An 18,180-nucleotide genomic window follows, 5' to 3' on the forward strand; every position below is an offset into this window, starting at 1 on the left:
TAGAGCAGTACAAGAGTAAAAAGAATACAATGTGTAAGGGTCAGACATTATAGGATCTTGAGGTGGGACCATGTACTCGACCCACAGATGCCAAGCTAAGAGCCTGAGAGATTCACACAGGCACCCCTTGTAGGATTTGGGATCAAAAGGAGCATCTCTCCGTCCACTGTCCTTACACTTTTCCTAAGTAACAATCACAGAAGATCCAATCCACCCGCCTGTCCCACACACCCCTAAACAAAAGAAACAGCCCTTCTGAGATACCCATCTTTGTTTGCACTTTTGACTCCCACACAATGTATTCTTGGCTATTTTTCACATTTCTCCCCACTGTCCACGGCTCTTTCTCTTGCTCCAATGTGGAGATAATATTCAGATCAGAAAAAGAAATTCTGGGACTTCCCTGGTGGCCCACCGGTTAAGACTCCATGCTTCCAATGCAGAGGGCACGGGTTCAATCCCTACTCAGGGAACTGAGATCCCACAAGCCAGAAGGTGTGGCCAAAAACTTTTTAAAAAAGAAACAGAAATTCTGGTTTATCAGGACAAAGAAATGTGAAGTGCTGTGGTTTTCCTAAAATCCCAGTTCTTTGTTCAGCTGAGGGGTGAGGACATTACAGATGGGTCAGGAAAAGTATTTCACAAATTCATCCACCGCCTCCCTTCTACACAGGGAACGGTGTAATATGCAGACATCAAGCTCTCTTCCTGCAAAAACTGAGTCAAAAGCCAAAAGGCAGAAAATAGGAAATTTGGTATTTTTTAAAGTTTGCCATTGAGCTTTGTACGTAATTAAGCTCTGGGACAACCCCTGACGTAACATGAAACGTGCAGAGCATCTGAAGAAAGGGTCAGTTTAAACTCATGATGCCACATGATGGAGTCAACAGGGCTTTCAAAGATTATCAGGGCCTCCCAAGAGGCACACAAGGGAAAATGCAAAGATACCCAAGGGCAGATCCCAGCTCTGAAGGGAAGTTATCCTCACCCAGGGAGATCAGGTTCCTGTAGGTCTCCACCATCACGTCCCTGTACAAGGCCCTCTGAGCAGGGTCCAGGCATTCCCACTCCTCCTCAGTGAATTCGATGGCCACATCCTCAAAGGTCAACCGTTCCTGAAATGAAACCACATTTCACCAATGGGCCATGAAGAGTTCTCATCTTCATACAAATGGAAAAGACGAGGAAGGGGTAAGGACTGATTCAATTAAAGTATGTGTTCTACCAGATCCATTTAGAGGTATCTGGAAAAATTACGTATCTCTAATCTTAATTTCTTACACTTTTTCATAAGACCTATGAGGTCCTCCAATTAATATGATTTTTCATCACTGTCGAAAAATCTATGAAACGCCTGTAAGTAACACTCAACACCATGTCGTCTATGCAGAAGGGTTAGGTATTACGTTCTACACACTGAGTGAGATTCAGTATACAGATGAGATGACAAAGTTCGCAGTGCTTTTAATGAAAGGTCAAAACCTTCAACTATGATGATGATAACAACAACGACTAAAAGTGTCTGAACACTTCCTATTGCTCTAAGTTACAGTAATGTTACTCTAAACGTTACTCTAAGTAAGTACTTTTACAGGCAAGACCTTGTTATCAACATAACAGCTCATTAAAGGAAGATCTGTCCCCATCTTACAGAGGACAAAAACTGTCACAGACACTCTGAGAAACTTGACTCAGATCAAGAAGGTAAGAAATGTTACAGCAAACACTTGAACTCAGAGGGCTGTGCTCAGCAACTGAAGCTTAAGAATCAAATAGTTAAGTAATACAGAAAGCATTAGAAGTACATGGACAGAGGGTTCCCTGAGAAAACTTGAAAGAAGTCCAAGGTGAATGGCATGAAAGGTCATTACAGATGTGGACACACAGCACATACACATAAATTGTTAGTAATCTTACTACTACTTAAACCATTAACAGGATTGCATAGAAAAATTCCAGGCAATGGAATATACTGAAGACAATTTCAACCGAAAAAAGATATAATACATAGTTTTAAAATCATGATCTCTTTTTTCTAAACCACAGACTTGCACATCCATGCACTCATGCACATACATATCTATAAAAAATAACTGAAATGAGAGAAAAATCTCTTGACAGATTTTTGGACAATTTTTTATCATCGTTTTATTCACATGTATTTCAGCATCTTTCAGACAATGAAAATGTATCCACTGTACTTAATTTAGTTTGTCAACGTGATTCTGTAGTAGCATACTAAAAAAAAATGGTATGAACATTAGAAAAAATAGAATACTTGAACTCAAATCTCAATAAGATAACCATGCTCAAAAATATAAATACAATTTTATCCATTTAAATTTACATAGCTAGGCATTAACAAAAGCCAAAGAATTTCTTTGTTTTTGCCACCAATAAAACATTGATTAGAAATTAGAAAATTTACTATTATACATTATTGCCACAGGTTATGAAAAAATATATCATAATAGTAAAGTTAAAAACTTCCTGGACAATTAAAAATCAAGAAAAAAAGGGTATGGAAAAAAATAAATTCTGATTAAACAAGAACATTTCAAGAAACGTCATGAACAGAAGGAAACACTCGATGCATTCCCTCTGGAGTTACAGTGGAGTGAAGAGGGCTGGCCAGGGCACCTGCCTTTCACCACTGTACAGTGTGCCTGAGCAGGGACCACTAGAGTAAGTAACGGGGGAAAACAGAGGGCAAGGGACACACTGTGAGAGACTTGGAACTGCTAGTGTTCACAAATATAAGGACACAGAAAGGTGAAAGGATGGAAAAATATATTCCATCCTAAAGAAAGCAGGAGAGAATACATTATATCAGACAAAATAAACTGAAGAAAAACAAGTGACATGAGACAAAAATACATTATATAATGATAAATGGGTCAATTTACCAAAAAGAAGTATCAAGTAAAAATATATATACATCTAACATTAGATATCTCAGAAAAATGAAGCAAACATTAAAGGAAAGGAAGAGAGAAACAGCAGCACAGGAATACTATGAGACTTCAATGCCCCAGCTGAACTTACGGATGGAACCAAAAAGATCAATAAGGAAACTACAGACCTTACTGGTTATTAGACATAACAGATCACATGACCCAACAGCAGAAAACACATGCGTCTCAAGCACACATAAAGCATTCTCCATGAGAGACCACATGTTTGGCCAAAACACAAATCTTAACAATTTTAAGAGACTGATATCATAAAAGTAAATAACAATGAAATAAACAGCAGAAGAAAAAAAAGAAAATTCCCCCAAATGCGGAAATTAAGCAACTCACTCTTAAACCACTAATGGGTCTAAGAAGAAATCACAAGGGAAATTTTAAATATATGGATGAAAAGGAAAATACAACCTACCAAAAGTTATAACACACAATGAAGGCTGTACTAAAAGGAAATTCAAAACTGCTAAATGCTTACAGTAAAAAAAAAAAGATCTCAAATCAGAAATTTATTTTTACACCTCTAGGAAGTAGAAAAACAAAAACAAACTAAACCCAAGTTTAGCAGAAGGAAAGAGGTAAATAAGAAAAATGAAACCAGGGACTTCCCTGGTGGGGCAATGGTTAAGAATCCGCCTGCCAATGCAGGGGACACAGGTTCGAGCCCTAGTCTGGGCAGAGCAACTAAGCCTGTGTGCCACAACTACTGAGCCTGCATGCCACAACTACTGAAGCCTGCATGCCTAAAGCCCAAGCTCTGCAACAAGAAAAGCCACCACAAGGAGAAGCCTGCACTCCGCAACGAACACCCAACAACGAAGACCCAATGCAGCCAAAAATTAATAAACTAACATATTAAAAAAAAAGAAAGATTAGACCAGAGATAAATAAAATAGAAAGTAGAAAAATATAAAAATGAACAAAACAACAGTTGGTGTTTTGAAAAAAACTGAATGAGAAGACCCTTAGCTACACTAAGAAAAAAAGAAAAAAGATTCAAATAATTAAGAACAGATATGAAAGAGAAATGATTGCAACTGATATCAAAGAAAGTTTTTTAAGGAAGATAAGGAAGTACTATGAACAATAATGCCTACAAAGTACAGAATCTAAAAGATACAGGTAAATTCTTAGAAACATACAACCTACTAAACTTGATTTATCATTATGAAATAAAAAAATTGGAGATTGGTTCAAGATGGCAGACTAGAAGGACATGCTCTCACTCCCTCGTGCGAGAGCACTGGAATCACAACTAAGTGCTGAACAGTCATCAACAGGAAGACACTGGAACTCACCAAAAAAGATACCTCACGTGCAAAGACAAAGGAGAAGCCTCAATGAGCCGGTAGGAGGGGCGCAATCACAATAAAATCAAATCCCATAACCGCTGGGTGGGTGACTCACAAACTGGAGAACACTTACACCACAGACGTCCACCCACCGGAGTGAAGGCTCTGAGCCCCACGTCAGGCTTTCCAAACTCGGAGTCCAGCAACGGGAGGAGGAGTTCCTAGAGAATCAGACTTTGAAGGCTAGTGGGATTTGACTGCAGAACTTTGACAGGACTGGGGTAAAACAGAGACTCCACTCTTGGAGGGCACACATAAAGCAGTGTGTGCATCAGAACCCAGGGGAAGGAGCAGTGACCCCATAGAGACTGAACCAGACCTACCTGCTAGTGTTGGAGGGTCTCCTGCAGAGGCAGGGGTGGGGGGCTGTGCTCACCGTGGGGACAAGGACACTGGCAGCAGAAGTTCTGGGAAGTACTCCTTGGTGTGAGGCCTCCCAGAGTCCGCCATTAGCCCCACCAAATAACCCGATAGGCTCCAGTGTTGGGTCGCCTCAGGCCAAAGAACCAACAGGGAGGGTACCCAGCCAAACCCAGCAGCAGACAAGTGGATTAAAGTTCTACTGAGCTCTGCCCACCAGAGCAACAGTCAGCTCTACCCGCCACCAATCCCTCCCATCAGGAAACTTCCACAAGCCTCTTAGACAGTCTCATCCACCAGAGGGCAGCCAACAGAAGGTAGAAGAACTACAATCCTGCAGCCTGTGGAACAAAAACCACATTCACAGAAACACAGACAAGATGAAAAGGCAGAGGGCTATGTACCAGATGAAGGAACAAGATAAAATCCCAGAAAAACAACTAAATGAAGTGGAGATAGGCAACCTTCCAGAAAAAGAATTCAGAATAATGATGGTGAAGATGATCCAGGACCTCGGAAAAAGAATGGAGGCAAAGATCAAGAACATGCAAGAAATGTTTAACAAAGACTTAGAGGAATTAAAGAACAAACAAACAGAGATGAACAATACTATAACTGAAATGAAAAATATATTGGAACGAATCAATAGCAGAATAACTGAGGCAGAAGTACAGAGAAGTGACCTGCAAGACAGAATGGCGGAATTCACTGCTACGGAACAGAATAAAAAAAAAAGAATGAAAAGAAATGAAGACAGCCTAAGAGACCTCTGGGACAACATTAAACGCAACAACATTCGCATTACAGGGGTCCCAGAAGGAGAAGAGAAAGAGAAAAGACCCGAGAAAATATTTGAAGAGATTATAGTCGAAAACTTCCCTAACATGGGAAAGGAAATAGCCACCCAAGTCCAGGAAGCGCAGGGAGTCCCATACAGGATAAACCCAAGGAGAAACATGCCAAGACACACAGTAATCAAATTGGCAAAACTTAAAGACAAAGAAAAATTATTGAAAGCAGCAAGGCCAAAACAACAAATAACGTACAAGGGAACTCCCATAAGGTTAACAGCTGATTTCTCAGCAGAAACTCTACAAGCCAGAAGGGAGTGGCATAATATATTTGAAGTGATGAAAGGGAAAAACCTACAACCAAGATGACTCTACCCAGCAAGGTACTCATTCAGATTCGAAGGAGAAATCAAAAGCTTTACAGACAAGCAAAAGCTAAAAGAATTCAGCACCACCAAACCAGCTCTACAACAAACGCTAAAGGAACTTCTCTAAGTGGGAAACACAAGAAAGGAAAAAGACCTACAAAAACAAACCCAAAACAATTAAGAAAACAGTAAAAGGAACATACATATCGATAATTACCTTAAAAGTGAATGGATTAAATACTCCAACCAAAAGACAAAGGCTCGCTGAATGGATACAAAAACAAGACCCACATATATGCTCTCTACAAGAGATGCACTTGAGACCTAGGGACACATACAGACTAAAAGTGAGGGGATGGAAAAAGATATTCCATGCAAATGGAAATCAAAAGAAACCTGGAGTAGCAATACTCATATCAGACAAAATAGACTTTAAAAAAAAGAATGTTACAAGAGACAAGGAAGGACACTACATAATGATCAAGGGATCAATCCAAGAAGAAGATACAATTATTATAAATCTATATGCACCCAACACAGGAGCATCTCAATACACAAGGCAACTGCTAACAGCTATAAAAGAGGAAATTGACAGTAACACAGTAATAGTGGGGGACTTTAACACCTCACTTACAGATCATCCAAACAGAAAATTAATTAAGGAAACAGAAGCTTTAAATGACACAATAGACAAGAGAGATTTAATTGATATTTATAGGACATTCCATCCAAAAACCGCAGATTACACTTTTTTCTCAAGTGTGCACGGAACATCATCGAGGATAGATTACATCTCAGGGCACAAATCAAGCCTCAATAAATTTAAGAAAACTGAAATCATATCAAGCATCTTCTCTGACCACAACACTATGAGACTAGAAATCAATTATGGGGGAAAAAAACATAAAAAAACACAAACACATGGAGGCTAAACAATACGTTACTAAATAACGAAGAGATCACTGAAGATATCAAAGAGGAAATCAAAAAATACCTAGAGACAAATGACAATGAGAACACGACGAGGGAAGCTTAAGAGCGAAGTTTACAGCAATAAAATCCTACCTCAGGAAACAACAAACATCTCAAACAATCTAACTTTACACCTATAGGAACTAGAGAAAGAACAAACAAAACCCAAAGTTACTAGAAGGAAAGAAATCATAAAGAACAGAAATAAAAGAAACAGAAACAAAGAAAACAATAGCAAAGGTCAATAAAACTAAAAGTTGGTTGTTTGAGAAGATAAACAAAACTGATAAACCATTAGCCAGACTCATCAAGAAAAAGAGAGAGAGGACTCAAATCAATAAAATTAGAAATAAAAAAGGAGAAATTACAACAGACACCGCAGAAATACAAAGCATCCTAAGAGACTACTACAAGCAACTCTATGCCAATAAAATGGAGAACCTGGAAGAAATGGACAAATTCTTAGAAAGGTATAACCTTCCAAGACTGAACCAGAAAGAAATAGAAAATATCAACAGACCAATCACAAGTAATGAAATCGAAACTGTGATTAAAAATCTTCCAACAAACAGAAGTCCAGGACCAGATGGCTTCACAGGTGAATTCTATCAAACATTTAGAGAAGAGCTAACACCCATCCTTCTCAAACTCTTCCAAAAAATTGCAGAGGAAGGAACACTCCCAAACTCATTCTATGAGGCCACCATCACCCTGATACCAAAACAGACAAAGATACTACGAAAAAAGAATATTACAGACCAGTATCACTGATGAACATACATGCAAAAATCCTCAACAAAATACTAGCAAACAGAATCCAGCAACACAGTAAAAGGATCATACACCATGATCAAGTGGGATTTATCCCAGGGATGCAAGGATTCTTCAATATATGCAAATCAATCAATGTGATACACCATATTAACAAACTAAAGAAAAAGAACCATATGATCATCTCAATAGATGCAGAAAAAGCTTTTGACAAAATTCAACATCCATTTATGATAAAAACTCTCCAGAAAGTGGGCATAGAAGGAACCTACCTCAACATAATAAAGGCCATATATGACAAACTCACAGCAAACATCATTCTCAATGGTGAAAAACTGAAAGCATTTCCTCTAAGATCAGGAAAAAGACAAGGATGTCCACTCTCACCGCTACTATTCAACATAGTTTTGGAACTCCTAGCCTCGGCAATTAGAGAAGAAAAAGAAATAAAAGGAATATAAATTGGAAAAGAAGAAGTAAAACTGTCACTGTTTGCAGATGACATGATACTATACATAGAGAATCCTAAAGATGCCACCAGCAAACTACTAGAGCTAATCAATGAATTTGGTAAAGTTGCATGATACAAAATTAATGCACAGAAATCTCTTACATTCCTATACACTAATGATGAAACATCTGAAAGAGAAATTAAGGAAACACTCCCATTTACCATTGCAACAAAAAGAATAAAATACCTAGGAATAAACCTAGGGAGACAAAAGACCTGTATGCAGAAAACTATAAGACACTGATGAAAGAAATTAAAGATGATGCCAACAGATGGAGAGATATACCATGTTCTTGGACTGGAAAACTCAATACTGTGAAAATGACTAAACTACCCAAAGCAATCTACAGATTGAATGCAATCCCTATCAAATTACCAATGGCATTTTTTACGGAACTAGAACAAATCATCTTATAATTTGTATGGAGACACAAAAGACCCTGAACAGCCAAAGCAGTACTGACAGAAAAAATCAGAGCTGGAGGAATCAGACTCCCTGACTTCACACTATACTACAAAGCTACAGTAATCAAGACAATATGGTACTGGCACAAAAACAGAAATACAGATCAATGGAACAAGATAGAAAGTCCAAATGTAAACCCACGCACCTATGGTCAACTAATCTATGACAAAGGAGGCAAGGATATACAATGGAGAAAAGACAGTCTCGTCAATAAGTGGTGCTGGGAAAACTGGACAGCTACATGTAAAAGAATGAAATTAGAACACTCCCAAACACTATACACAAAAATAAACTCAAAATGGATTCGAAACCTAAATGTAAGACCAGACACTATAAAACTCTTAGAGGAAAACATAGGAAGAACACTCTTTGACATAAATCACAGCAAGGTCTTTTTTGATCCACCTCCTAGAATAATGGAAACAAAAACAAAAATAAACAAATGGGACTTAATGAAACTTAAAAGCTTTTGCACAGCAAAGGAAACCATAAACAAGACGAAAAGACAACACTCAGAATGGGAGAAAATATTTGCAAACGAATCAACAGACAAAGGATTAACCTCCAAGATATATAAACAGCTCATGCAGCTCAATATTCAAAAAACAAACAACCCAATCCAAAAATGGGCAGAAGACCTAAATAGACATTTCTCCAAAGAAGACATACAGATGGCCAAGAAGCACATGAAAAGCTGCTCAACATCACTAATGATTAGAGAAATGCAAATCAAAACTACAATGAGGTAACATCTCACACCAGTTAGAATGGACTTCATCAGAAAAGCTACAAACAACAAATGCTGGAGAGGGTATGGAGAAAAGGGAACCCTCTTGCACTGTTGGTGGGAATGTAAACTGATACAGCCACTATGGAGAACAGTATGGAGGTTCCCTTAAAAAACTAAAAATAGAATTAACATAATCCAGCAATCCCAATACTGGGCATATATCCAGAGAAAACCACAATTCAAAGAGACACATGCACCCCAATATTCATTGCAGTACTATTTACAATAGCCAGGTAATGGAAGCAACCTAAATGCCCATCAACAGACGAATGGATAAAGAAGATGTGGTACATATATACTATGGAATTTTATTCAGCCATAAAAAGGAACGAAATTGCGTCATTTGTAGAGAGTCGTGGATGGATCTAGAGACTGTCATACAGAGTGAAGTAAGTCAGAAAGAGAAAAACAAATATTGTATATTAAAGCATATATGTGGAATCTAGAAAAACGGTACAGCTGAACCAGTTTGCAGGGCAGAAATTGAGACACACACGTAGAGAACAAACGTATGAACACCAAGGGGGTAAAGCCGCGGGGGTGGTGGTGATGGTGATGGTGGTGTGATGAATTGGGCAATTGGGACTGACATGTATACACTGATGTATGTAAAACTGATGACTAATAAGAACCTGCTGTATAAAAAAAAACACAGAAAAAAACCTACTTATTAGGTTTATAGACCTGTGTGCAATTTTAAAAAAAGAAAACACTAGTGTTACCTTTAAAAAAATTTTAAAAAAGGTACCTATGGTAAAACAAAAAAATGTGTTTTCGAGATATCACATAGATTCATTTTTTTCTTTCCTGTCTTTCAGCTTCTACAACTGTCTTATTTAAGCCCCTCTATTAATATATAAAATATGCCACTGCAAAAAAAAAAAAACCCACAACCCAATCCAAAAATGGGCAGAAGACCTAAATAGACATTTCTCCAAAGAAGACATACAGATGGCCAAGAAGCACATGAAAAGCTGCTCAACATCACTAATTATTAGAGAAATGCAAATCAAAACTACAATGAGGTATCACCTCACACCTGTTAGAATGGGCATCATTAGAAAATCTAGAAACAATAAATGCTGGAGAGGGTGTGGAGAAAAGGGAACCCTCTTGCACTGTTTGTGGGAATGTAAACTGATACAGCCACTATGGAGCACAGTATGGAGGTTCCTTAAAAAAACTAAAAGTAGAATTACCGTATGACCCAGCAATCCCACTACTGGGCATATACCCAGAGAAAACCACAATTCAAAAAGACATACGCACCCCAATGTTCACTGCAGCACTATTTACAATAGCCAGGTCATGGAAGCAACCTAAATGCACATCGACAGATGAATGGATAAAAAAGATGTGGTACATATATACAATGGAATATTACTCAGCCATAAAAAGGAACGAAATTGGGTCATTTGCAGAGACGTGGATGGATCTAGAGACTATCATACAGAGTAAAGGAAGTCAGAAAGATAAAAATATTGTATATTAACGCATATACGTGGAACCTAGAAAAATGGTACAGATGAACTAGTTTGCAGGACAGAAATTGAGACACAGATATAGAGAACAAACATATGGACACCAAGGGAGGAAAGTGGCGGGGGAGGTGGTGGTGGTGTGATGAATTGGGAGATTGGGATTGACATATAAACACTAATATGTATAAAATGGATAACTAATAAGAACCTGCTGTATAAAAAAATAAAATTCAAAAGAAAAAAAATAAAAAATTTGAACCGAATTATAACTAGAGAAATTCAAAAAGTAATCAAAAACCTCAAACAAAGAAAAACCCAGGGCTTCCCTGGTGGCGCAGTGGTTAAAAATCCACCTGCCATTGCAGGGGACACGGGTTCGAACCCTGGTTTGGGAAGATCCCACATGCCATGGAGCAACTAAGCCCATTTGCCACAACTACTGAGTCTGCGCTCTAGAGCCCGCAAGCCACAACTACTGAGCCTGCACTCTAGAGCCTGCAAGCCACAACTACTGAGCTCACGTGCCACAACTACTGCAGCCTGTGGGCCTAGAGCCCATGCTCCACAATAAGAGAAGCCTGTGCAACAAAGTAGCTCCCACTCGCCACAACTAGAGAAAGCCCACGCCCAGCAATGAAAACCCAACACAACCAAAAATAAATCAATAAATAATAATTTTTAAAAAACAAACAAGAAAAACCCAGGACCAAATTCTATGAAATATTTACAAAAGAATTACCACTAATCCTGCTAAAATTACAGAGTTGAAGAGGGAACTCTTGCAAATTCTTTCTATGGAGCCAGCATGATTCTGATACCAATCTCAGACAAAAACACAAGAAAGTAAAACTAGAAACCAATACCCCTGATGAATATTGATGCAAAATCCTTAACAACATACTAGCAAAATAATACCACATTAAAAAGATCTGACATGTTGACCAAGTGGATTTTATTCATATAAGGCAAAGAGGAGTCAACATACAAAATCAATTAATGTGATACACCACATTAACAGAGTAAAGGAAAAAAACACACAGGACCATCTCAATTGATGCAGAGAAAAGCATTTGACAAAATTCAACAACCTTTCAAGATAAAACACTCAACAAACCAGAAAGAGTAAATTCTCTCAACATAATAAACGCCATTTATGAAAAAAGCACAGCTAACAACATTCTCAATGGGGGCAGACTGAAAGCTTGTCCTCTGAGATCAGAAAGAAGGATGCACACTCTCTGCACCACTGCTCAACAATGTACTGAAACTCCTAGCCAGAGCAATTAGTTAAGAAAAAGAAATCTAAGTTATCCAAACTAAAAAAGTAAACTTACCTTCTTTCCTAGATGACAAGGTTTTATATGTAAAAATCATAAAGATTCCGTAAGAAACCTGCTATATCAAGAGTGTTAGAAAAGTTGTCGTATACAAACTCCAAATGCAAAAATCGGTTGCATTTCTATACACAATGAACAATGTCAGAAGAAAACAAGAAAACAATCTTATTTACTATAGCATTAAAAAGGGATGAAGGGGCTTCCCTGGTGGCGCAGTGGTTGAGAGTCCGCCTGCCGATGCAGGGGACACGGGTTCGTGCCCCGGTCTGGAAGGATCCCACATGCCGCGGAGCGGCTGGCCCTGTGAGCCATGGCCGCTGCGCCTGCGCATCCGGAGCCTGTGCTCCGCAACGGGAGAGGCCACAACAGTGAGAGGCCCGCGTAGAGCAAAAAAAAAAAAAAAAAAAAAAAAAAAGGGATGAAATATTTAGGAATAAATTAGCCAACATGGTGAAAGACTTGTACACTGAAAACTACTAACCATTGCTAAAAGAAATCCAAAAAGATACAAATAGAAAGACAACCTGTACTCATGGGCTGGAAGACTTATTCTCTTAAAAAATCCAAGCTACACAAAGTGTTCTACAGATTCAGTGGACCCATTATCAAAATTTCCATAGCAATCTTTGCAGAAATAGAGGGGGAAAAAAATGCTAAAAGTCACAGGGCAGTTCTAGAGACCACAAACAGCCAAAAGTCTCTTGAACAAGAAGAAAGGTGAAGGCCTCCCTTTTTATTTCAAAACATATTAAGAAGTAATCAAGATGGTGTGGTACCGGTATCAACGCAGATAACATAAACCAAATGAACACAATACTCAGAAATAATCCTTTGCATATATGTAAAATGTATTCACAAGGGTGTCAAGATACACACAGGGGAAAGGAGAGTATCAATAACAATGGTGCTGAGAAAAGAGATATCTACTAGGAAAAGAACGAAGCTGGAATCTTGCCCGTATCAGAAGTAAAACTTTCTGTCTGTCAAAGGATACAATCCAGAGTGAAAAGACAACCTCTGAGGAATGGAGGTGATGAAAGTAATTTAAAGAATTTCCAACTGCCAGAGATTTAGGTTGATTTCATAGTTTAAACCTGATGATAAACTAAAACACCCTCTGCCACTGATGTCTATTTTTGAACTTTCCATTCCATTCCCAATCGTTAAGATTTAAGGAGAGTGACTCACATGTTTACCTTGAACTGCCTTAGAAAAAGTCATAACAAACTGCTCCAATTGGTCTGATTTCCGGATTTTACCAGGTACTGCGCACGTTAATACCTGACTTCCAAGTGCAGCTTCTGTACCCTGGTTGACAGAGAGTGGACAGTGCATCCGGATGGGGCCCCTCAACAGTCCCTGCTGCCCAAGAGCACTGACACCACGTCTCCAATCCGTGGGTGTGAAATCTAAGTGGAGACGACAGACCCTGAGGGAGGGCCCCGGGTGAGTGTGAGGTACAGGTGTCAGGCAGGATACTTCAGAGTCAGACAAGATCAGCAAGCCCAAAGAAGGGCATTTCAGGAAGGACAGACAGAAGAAACAACTGAGAATATGACTTTACCTGAGAAAGAGCCATTTCCGACTCCTTTTCTTTCCTCTCCCTCCTCTTCCGGGCTTCCTCCTCAGGAAATGTGAGTCTTTAGAGGTTGACCTTGAAAGTGGAAAACAGGCTGTTTAATGCTTGCAATCAACACACCCCCTTCCTGAGTCACCACCACACACACAGGGAAGCCCTCAGCATGTGGAACAGACGGTCCTCTGCTGCCCACTGTCCCAGGAGGGGCTCAGGACAGTAACTCCCACAGAGTCTAACAGGTGAGTTTTCCCACCCTTTCTTCAGATCAGGCTCCCCTCCTGGTGAGGCCCTCACGTACCCAGCAGCAGCGGGCACCTCAGCGGGACCCGACGATCCCCTGCAGGTCACAGACCAGCCCTGATCCATCCCCACGCAGAGCAGAGCCCTCACCCTCAGCCCAGATCTCAGCCCTCAGGAACGGGGGGACCCAGAGTCCTGATGCTCAGTGACGCATCCAGATTGGAATCACCTGGGGCAACATAAATATTATCGAGCTTTGGTCCCACACTGACTACATGAAGAGGGTACCTGGTCAGAGGGTACCTGGAGCAACATAAATATTATGGAGCTTTGGTCCCACACTGACTACATGAAGAGGGTACCTGGTCAGAGGGTACCTGGAGCAACATAAATATTATCGAGCTTTGGTCCCACACTGACTACATGAAGAGGGTACCTGGTCAGAGGGTACCTGGAGCAACATAAATATTATCGAGCTTTGGTCCCACACTGACTACATGAAGAGGGTACCTGGTCAGAGGGTACCTGGAGCAACATAAATATTATCGAGCTTTGGTCCCACACTGACTACATGAAGAGGGTACCTGGTCAGAGGGTACAAAACACGTCTATGCATAAAGCCGCATCGATCTGATGGGAAGCCTGGGTTGAGCACCACTCACAGGAGGCAGGCCCAGCACAGCCCCCACTTTCTTATTCTTTCCCAGCTTTACTGAGGTGTAACTGACGAATTAAAATGGTATAAATGTAAGGTATACAAAGTGATCCTCTGACAGATGTGTATACTGTGAATAATTATCACCATCAAGCAAGTCACACTTCCATCAACTAACAATTACCATTTTGTGTGTTTGTTGTGAGGACACTTAATTGTTTCTCTGTGAGCAAATTTCAAGTATATAGAAACAGTGTAGGCAGCATGCAGTACATCCCATCCCCAGAACTTATTCATTTTACAACTGAAAATCTGTATACTTTGACAGACATCGCCCCATTTTCCCTACCACCCAGCTCCTGGTAACAGCCTTTCTACTCTATGGCTCTACGAGTTTGATAATTCTAGTTTCCATGTACAATATCTGTCCTTTGTCAGGCTTATTTCACTTAGCATAATGTTCTCTAGGTTCATTCATTTTGTCATAAATGCAGGATTCTTGATTTTTCATATTTATATAGAGTGAATAACATTTCATTATACATATTATATACATACTATACAATATACAGTATATGTTTTGATACCACGATTTTGTTACCCATTCTTCTGTCAACAGACATTTTGGTTGTTTCTGTTCCTTGGCTACTGCAAATACCATAATACTCATGAGACTGCAGATGTGTCCCTGAAAACACTGATTTCCTTTCCTTTGGATATCTGCCAGAAGACAGTTTGATAGATTGTGTGCCTGTTCTATGTTTAATTTATTGAGGAACCTCCATATTGTTTTCCAATTTAGCGGTACCATTTACCCACCCACCAACAGCACACAAAGGTTCCCTGTTCTCTGTATTGTGCCTCTGTGCATATTTTGGGAGGGACAGGAGTGGATAATAGAGTACCCAGCACTGGCCTGGCAGCAAGAAAGTTGCAGCTGCATCTTCCCAAGGATGAGCCCCCGGACTGCAGATCACTGCAGTGTTGCTGTCCTCTGACTCTTGCAATAATCTTTCCCAACAACACGAGACTTCATGACTCTTCTCAAGTTGGGCTCATAGACCCATACCTAGCAGGACCTCTCTACTAAAAACATTCTGCAGTCTTAAGCTTACTACTCATAATTTCCAGTCTGGACTCAAACAAACTTACAAACTCTCATGGGGTCCAACACAGTGTCCATAGAGCCCAAAATGATCCCCTCATCCTGTTACACAATGACAGAAAACATTTCAAGCCCTAATAACTCATGCATGAGGGATAATACATAAGAGGACACCCAAGGACCCACTAGACACAAGGCACCGTATTTTCATTTACAGTGACCCAGGCAAAACACTGGAATCTCCAAAAAACTACTAAAAAGAGAGATATTTCCAATGATGCACATGCCCCAGTGAGACCCCAACATCTTCCAAGGCAACACTCCAGATTCTCTTTGCATCTTTCCAAATGCACATGAAACTTTCTTCACTTGCAACACCAAATACTCAAAGATACCAACGTTAACGCAAAAAATGATCTGAGATTTTCCCTATATTACTCTATTGGTGGCATGATGATGCTTGTCCTCCTAAAAGAGCCAACAAAAGTCAGTGTGTGGAGTGGATGCTGGGGGGCACCCTCTAGATCCAGCCCCTTAAGACCAAGGCACCCATCCTCCTGCACCCAGAGCTCCCTGTGGGCTCTGCTCAGGCCATAGTTCTAACAGTGGAGGAAGACATTTCTCTCAGCCAAATTCCACTTTCTTCACTGCTGCTCACGTGTGATCATGAGTTATCAAACCAAACCCATGCAGGGAAATGCCAGCCTCAACACTGACGTCCCAGGAACCTGAGCTAAGACACTAGGGCACCTCAAACCATTCCATGCAGGTTCTCCAACAAACCCACTGCCAGGTTCTCCAGGCTGAACTGAGACATTCCTTTCCAACAGATCCACACAGCCCTCGATCCCGTAACTACCCTTGGGACAGGTGCACACACCGTTCGCTAGGCTCATCTTGATGCCCCCGCTTGCTGCCATATCCCTCCTGCGGTCCCTACAGGCTCCCCTCCGCTTTCCCCATTTTTCTACCTCTTCTCCATGCATGACTGACTAAAGGAGACTAAAAGGCACAGGGACTTCTCGGCAAAGGGATCCAAACAGGAATGTACACAAGCTGCCACCCAAAGGATATTGGGCATTCAGTATGAAAATCAAGAAACTGGCCCTTTGGGCTTCCCTGGTGGCGCAGTGTCTGGGAGTCCGCCTGCCAATGCAGGGGACACAGGTTCTAGCCCTGGTCCAGGAAGATCCCATATGCCGCGGAGCAACTGGGCCCGTGCACCACAACTACTGAGCCTGCGTGCCACAATTACCGAAGTCTGCGTGCCTAGAGCCCGTGATCTGCAACAGGAGAGGCCACCGCAATGAGAAGCCCACGCACCACAATGAAGGGTAGCCCCTGCTTGCTGCAATTAGAGAAAGCCCGTGTGCAGCAACAGAGACCCAGTGCAGCCAAAAATAAATAAATAAAATGAATAAGTTTATTAAAAAAAAAACAGACGGGGCTTCCCTGGTGGCGCAGTGGTTGAGAGTCAGCCTGCCGATGCAGGGGACGCGGGTTTGTGCCCCAGTCTGGGAAGATCCCACATGCCGTGGAGCGGCTGGGCCCGTGAGCCATGGCCACTGGGCCTGCGCGTCCGGAGCCTGTGCTCCGCAACGGGAGAGGCCACAGCAGTAAGAGGCCCGCGTACCGCAAAAAAAAAAAAAAAAAAAAAAAAAAACAGACGGCTTCCCTGGTGGCGCAGTGGTTGAGAGTCCGCCTGCCAATGCAGGGGACACGGGTTCGTGCCCCGGTCCGGGAAGATCCCACATGCCGCGGAGCGGCTGGGCCCGTGAGCCATGGCCGCTGAGCCTGCGCGTCCGGAGGCTGTGCTCCGCAACGGGAGAGGCCACAACAGTGAGAGACCTGCGTACCGCAAAAAAGGGAAAAAAAAAAAAAAAAGAAACTGGTCCTCCTGGGAAAGTCTGCCACCACCTGGGGACATTATGGAGTCTGGGTACAAAGGCATTTGAGATGAGGGAGGACGTCTCAAAGAGAGGGTCCCCAGGTCTCAGTTTCCTGTTGTCCCCACTCACACCTACTTGGAAGATGTTCTAGCTCTTTAAGGGAGGCCTCCTTCATGCCCCATTAGGTTCTCCTTCTGCCCACCCTTAGCGCAGTGAAACCACCACCGCTGACTCTGTGCAGATGAACTGCTGGAAGGCAAGGCTCCTGTCCAAGGCGGCGACTGGTACCTGGATGTGCACAGCCTGGAACACTGGGGGCTGTAGCAGAGCAGTCACACAGGAGACTAAACAAGAGGACACCTCAGGACACCGCATGAGGACATCCATGGGCTTTTTAGGACTCCTGTATTTTGGGGCTCTTCTTTTCCGTAATTTAGTAGCCACATGTGGTAAAGATCAATTACAGCTGAAACGTCCAGAATGCAGGAAACATCCTCATCACCTGCCCTGTTCTCTTGGTCTCCCTTGAGGATTATCCAGCCCAACC

At 41.3% G+C, this 18,180-nt stretch overlaps 1 protein-coding gene across 7 annotated transcripts in view; it reads right to left on the minus strand.

The window, feature by feature from the left end:
- LOC307178866 (uncharacterized protein) overlaps window positions 1–18,180 on the minus strand; it is a 342,766-nt gene that overhangs the window by 61,661 nt on the left and 262,925 nt on the right. For 4 of the 7 annotated variants that reach the window (XR_013825297.1, XR_013825298.1, XR_013825299.1 and 1 more), the window contains exon 1: window positions 989–1,119. Coding sequence is in view for 3 of the 7 variants with exons in the window: in XM_079907496.1 (XP_079763622.1) it covers window positions 989–1,115; window positions 13,730–13,744 (142 nt within the window). In the remaining 4 variants the exon portion in view is untranslated. Of the gene's footprint in view, window positions 1–988; window positions 1,120–13,729; window positions 13,820–18,180 lie in introns of those variants that run through there. The other 3 variants (XM_079907496.1, XM_079907495.1, XM_079907497.1) reach the window with 1 other exon arrangement.

Source organism: Stenella coeruleoalba (assembly GCF_951394435.1).
Source record: "Stenella coeruleoalba genome assembly, chromosome: 20".
Classification (NCBI taxonomy): Eukaryota; Metazoa; Chordata; class Mammalia; order Artiodactyla; family Delphinidae; genus Stenella; species Stenella coeruleoalba.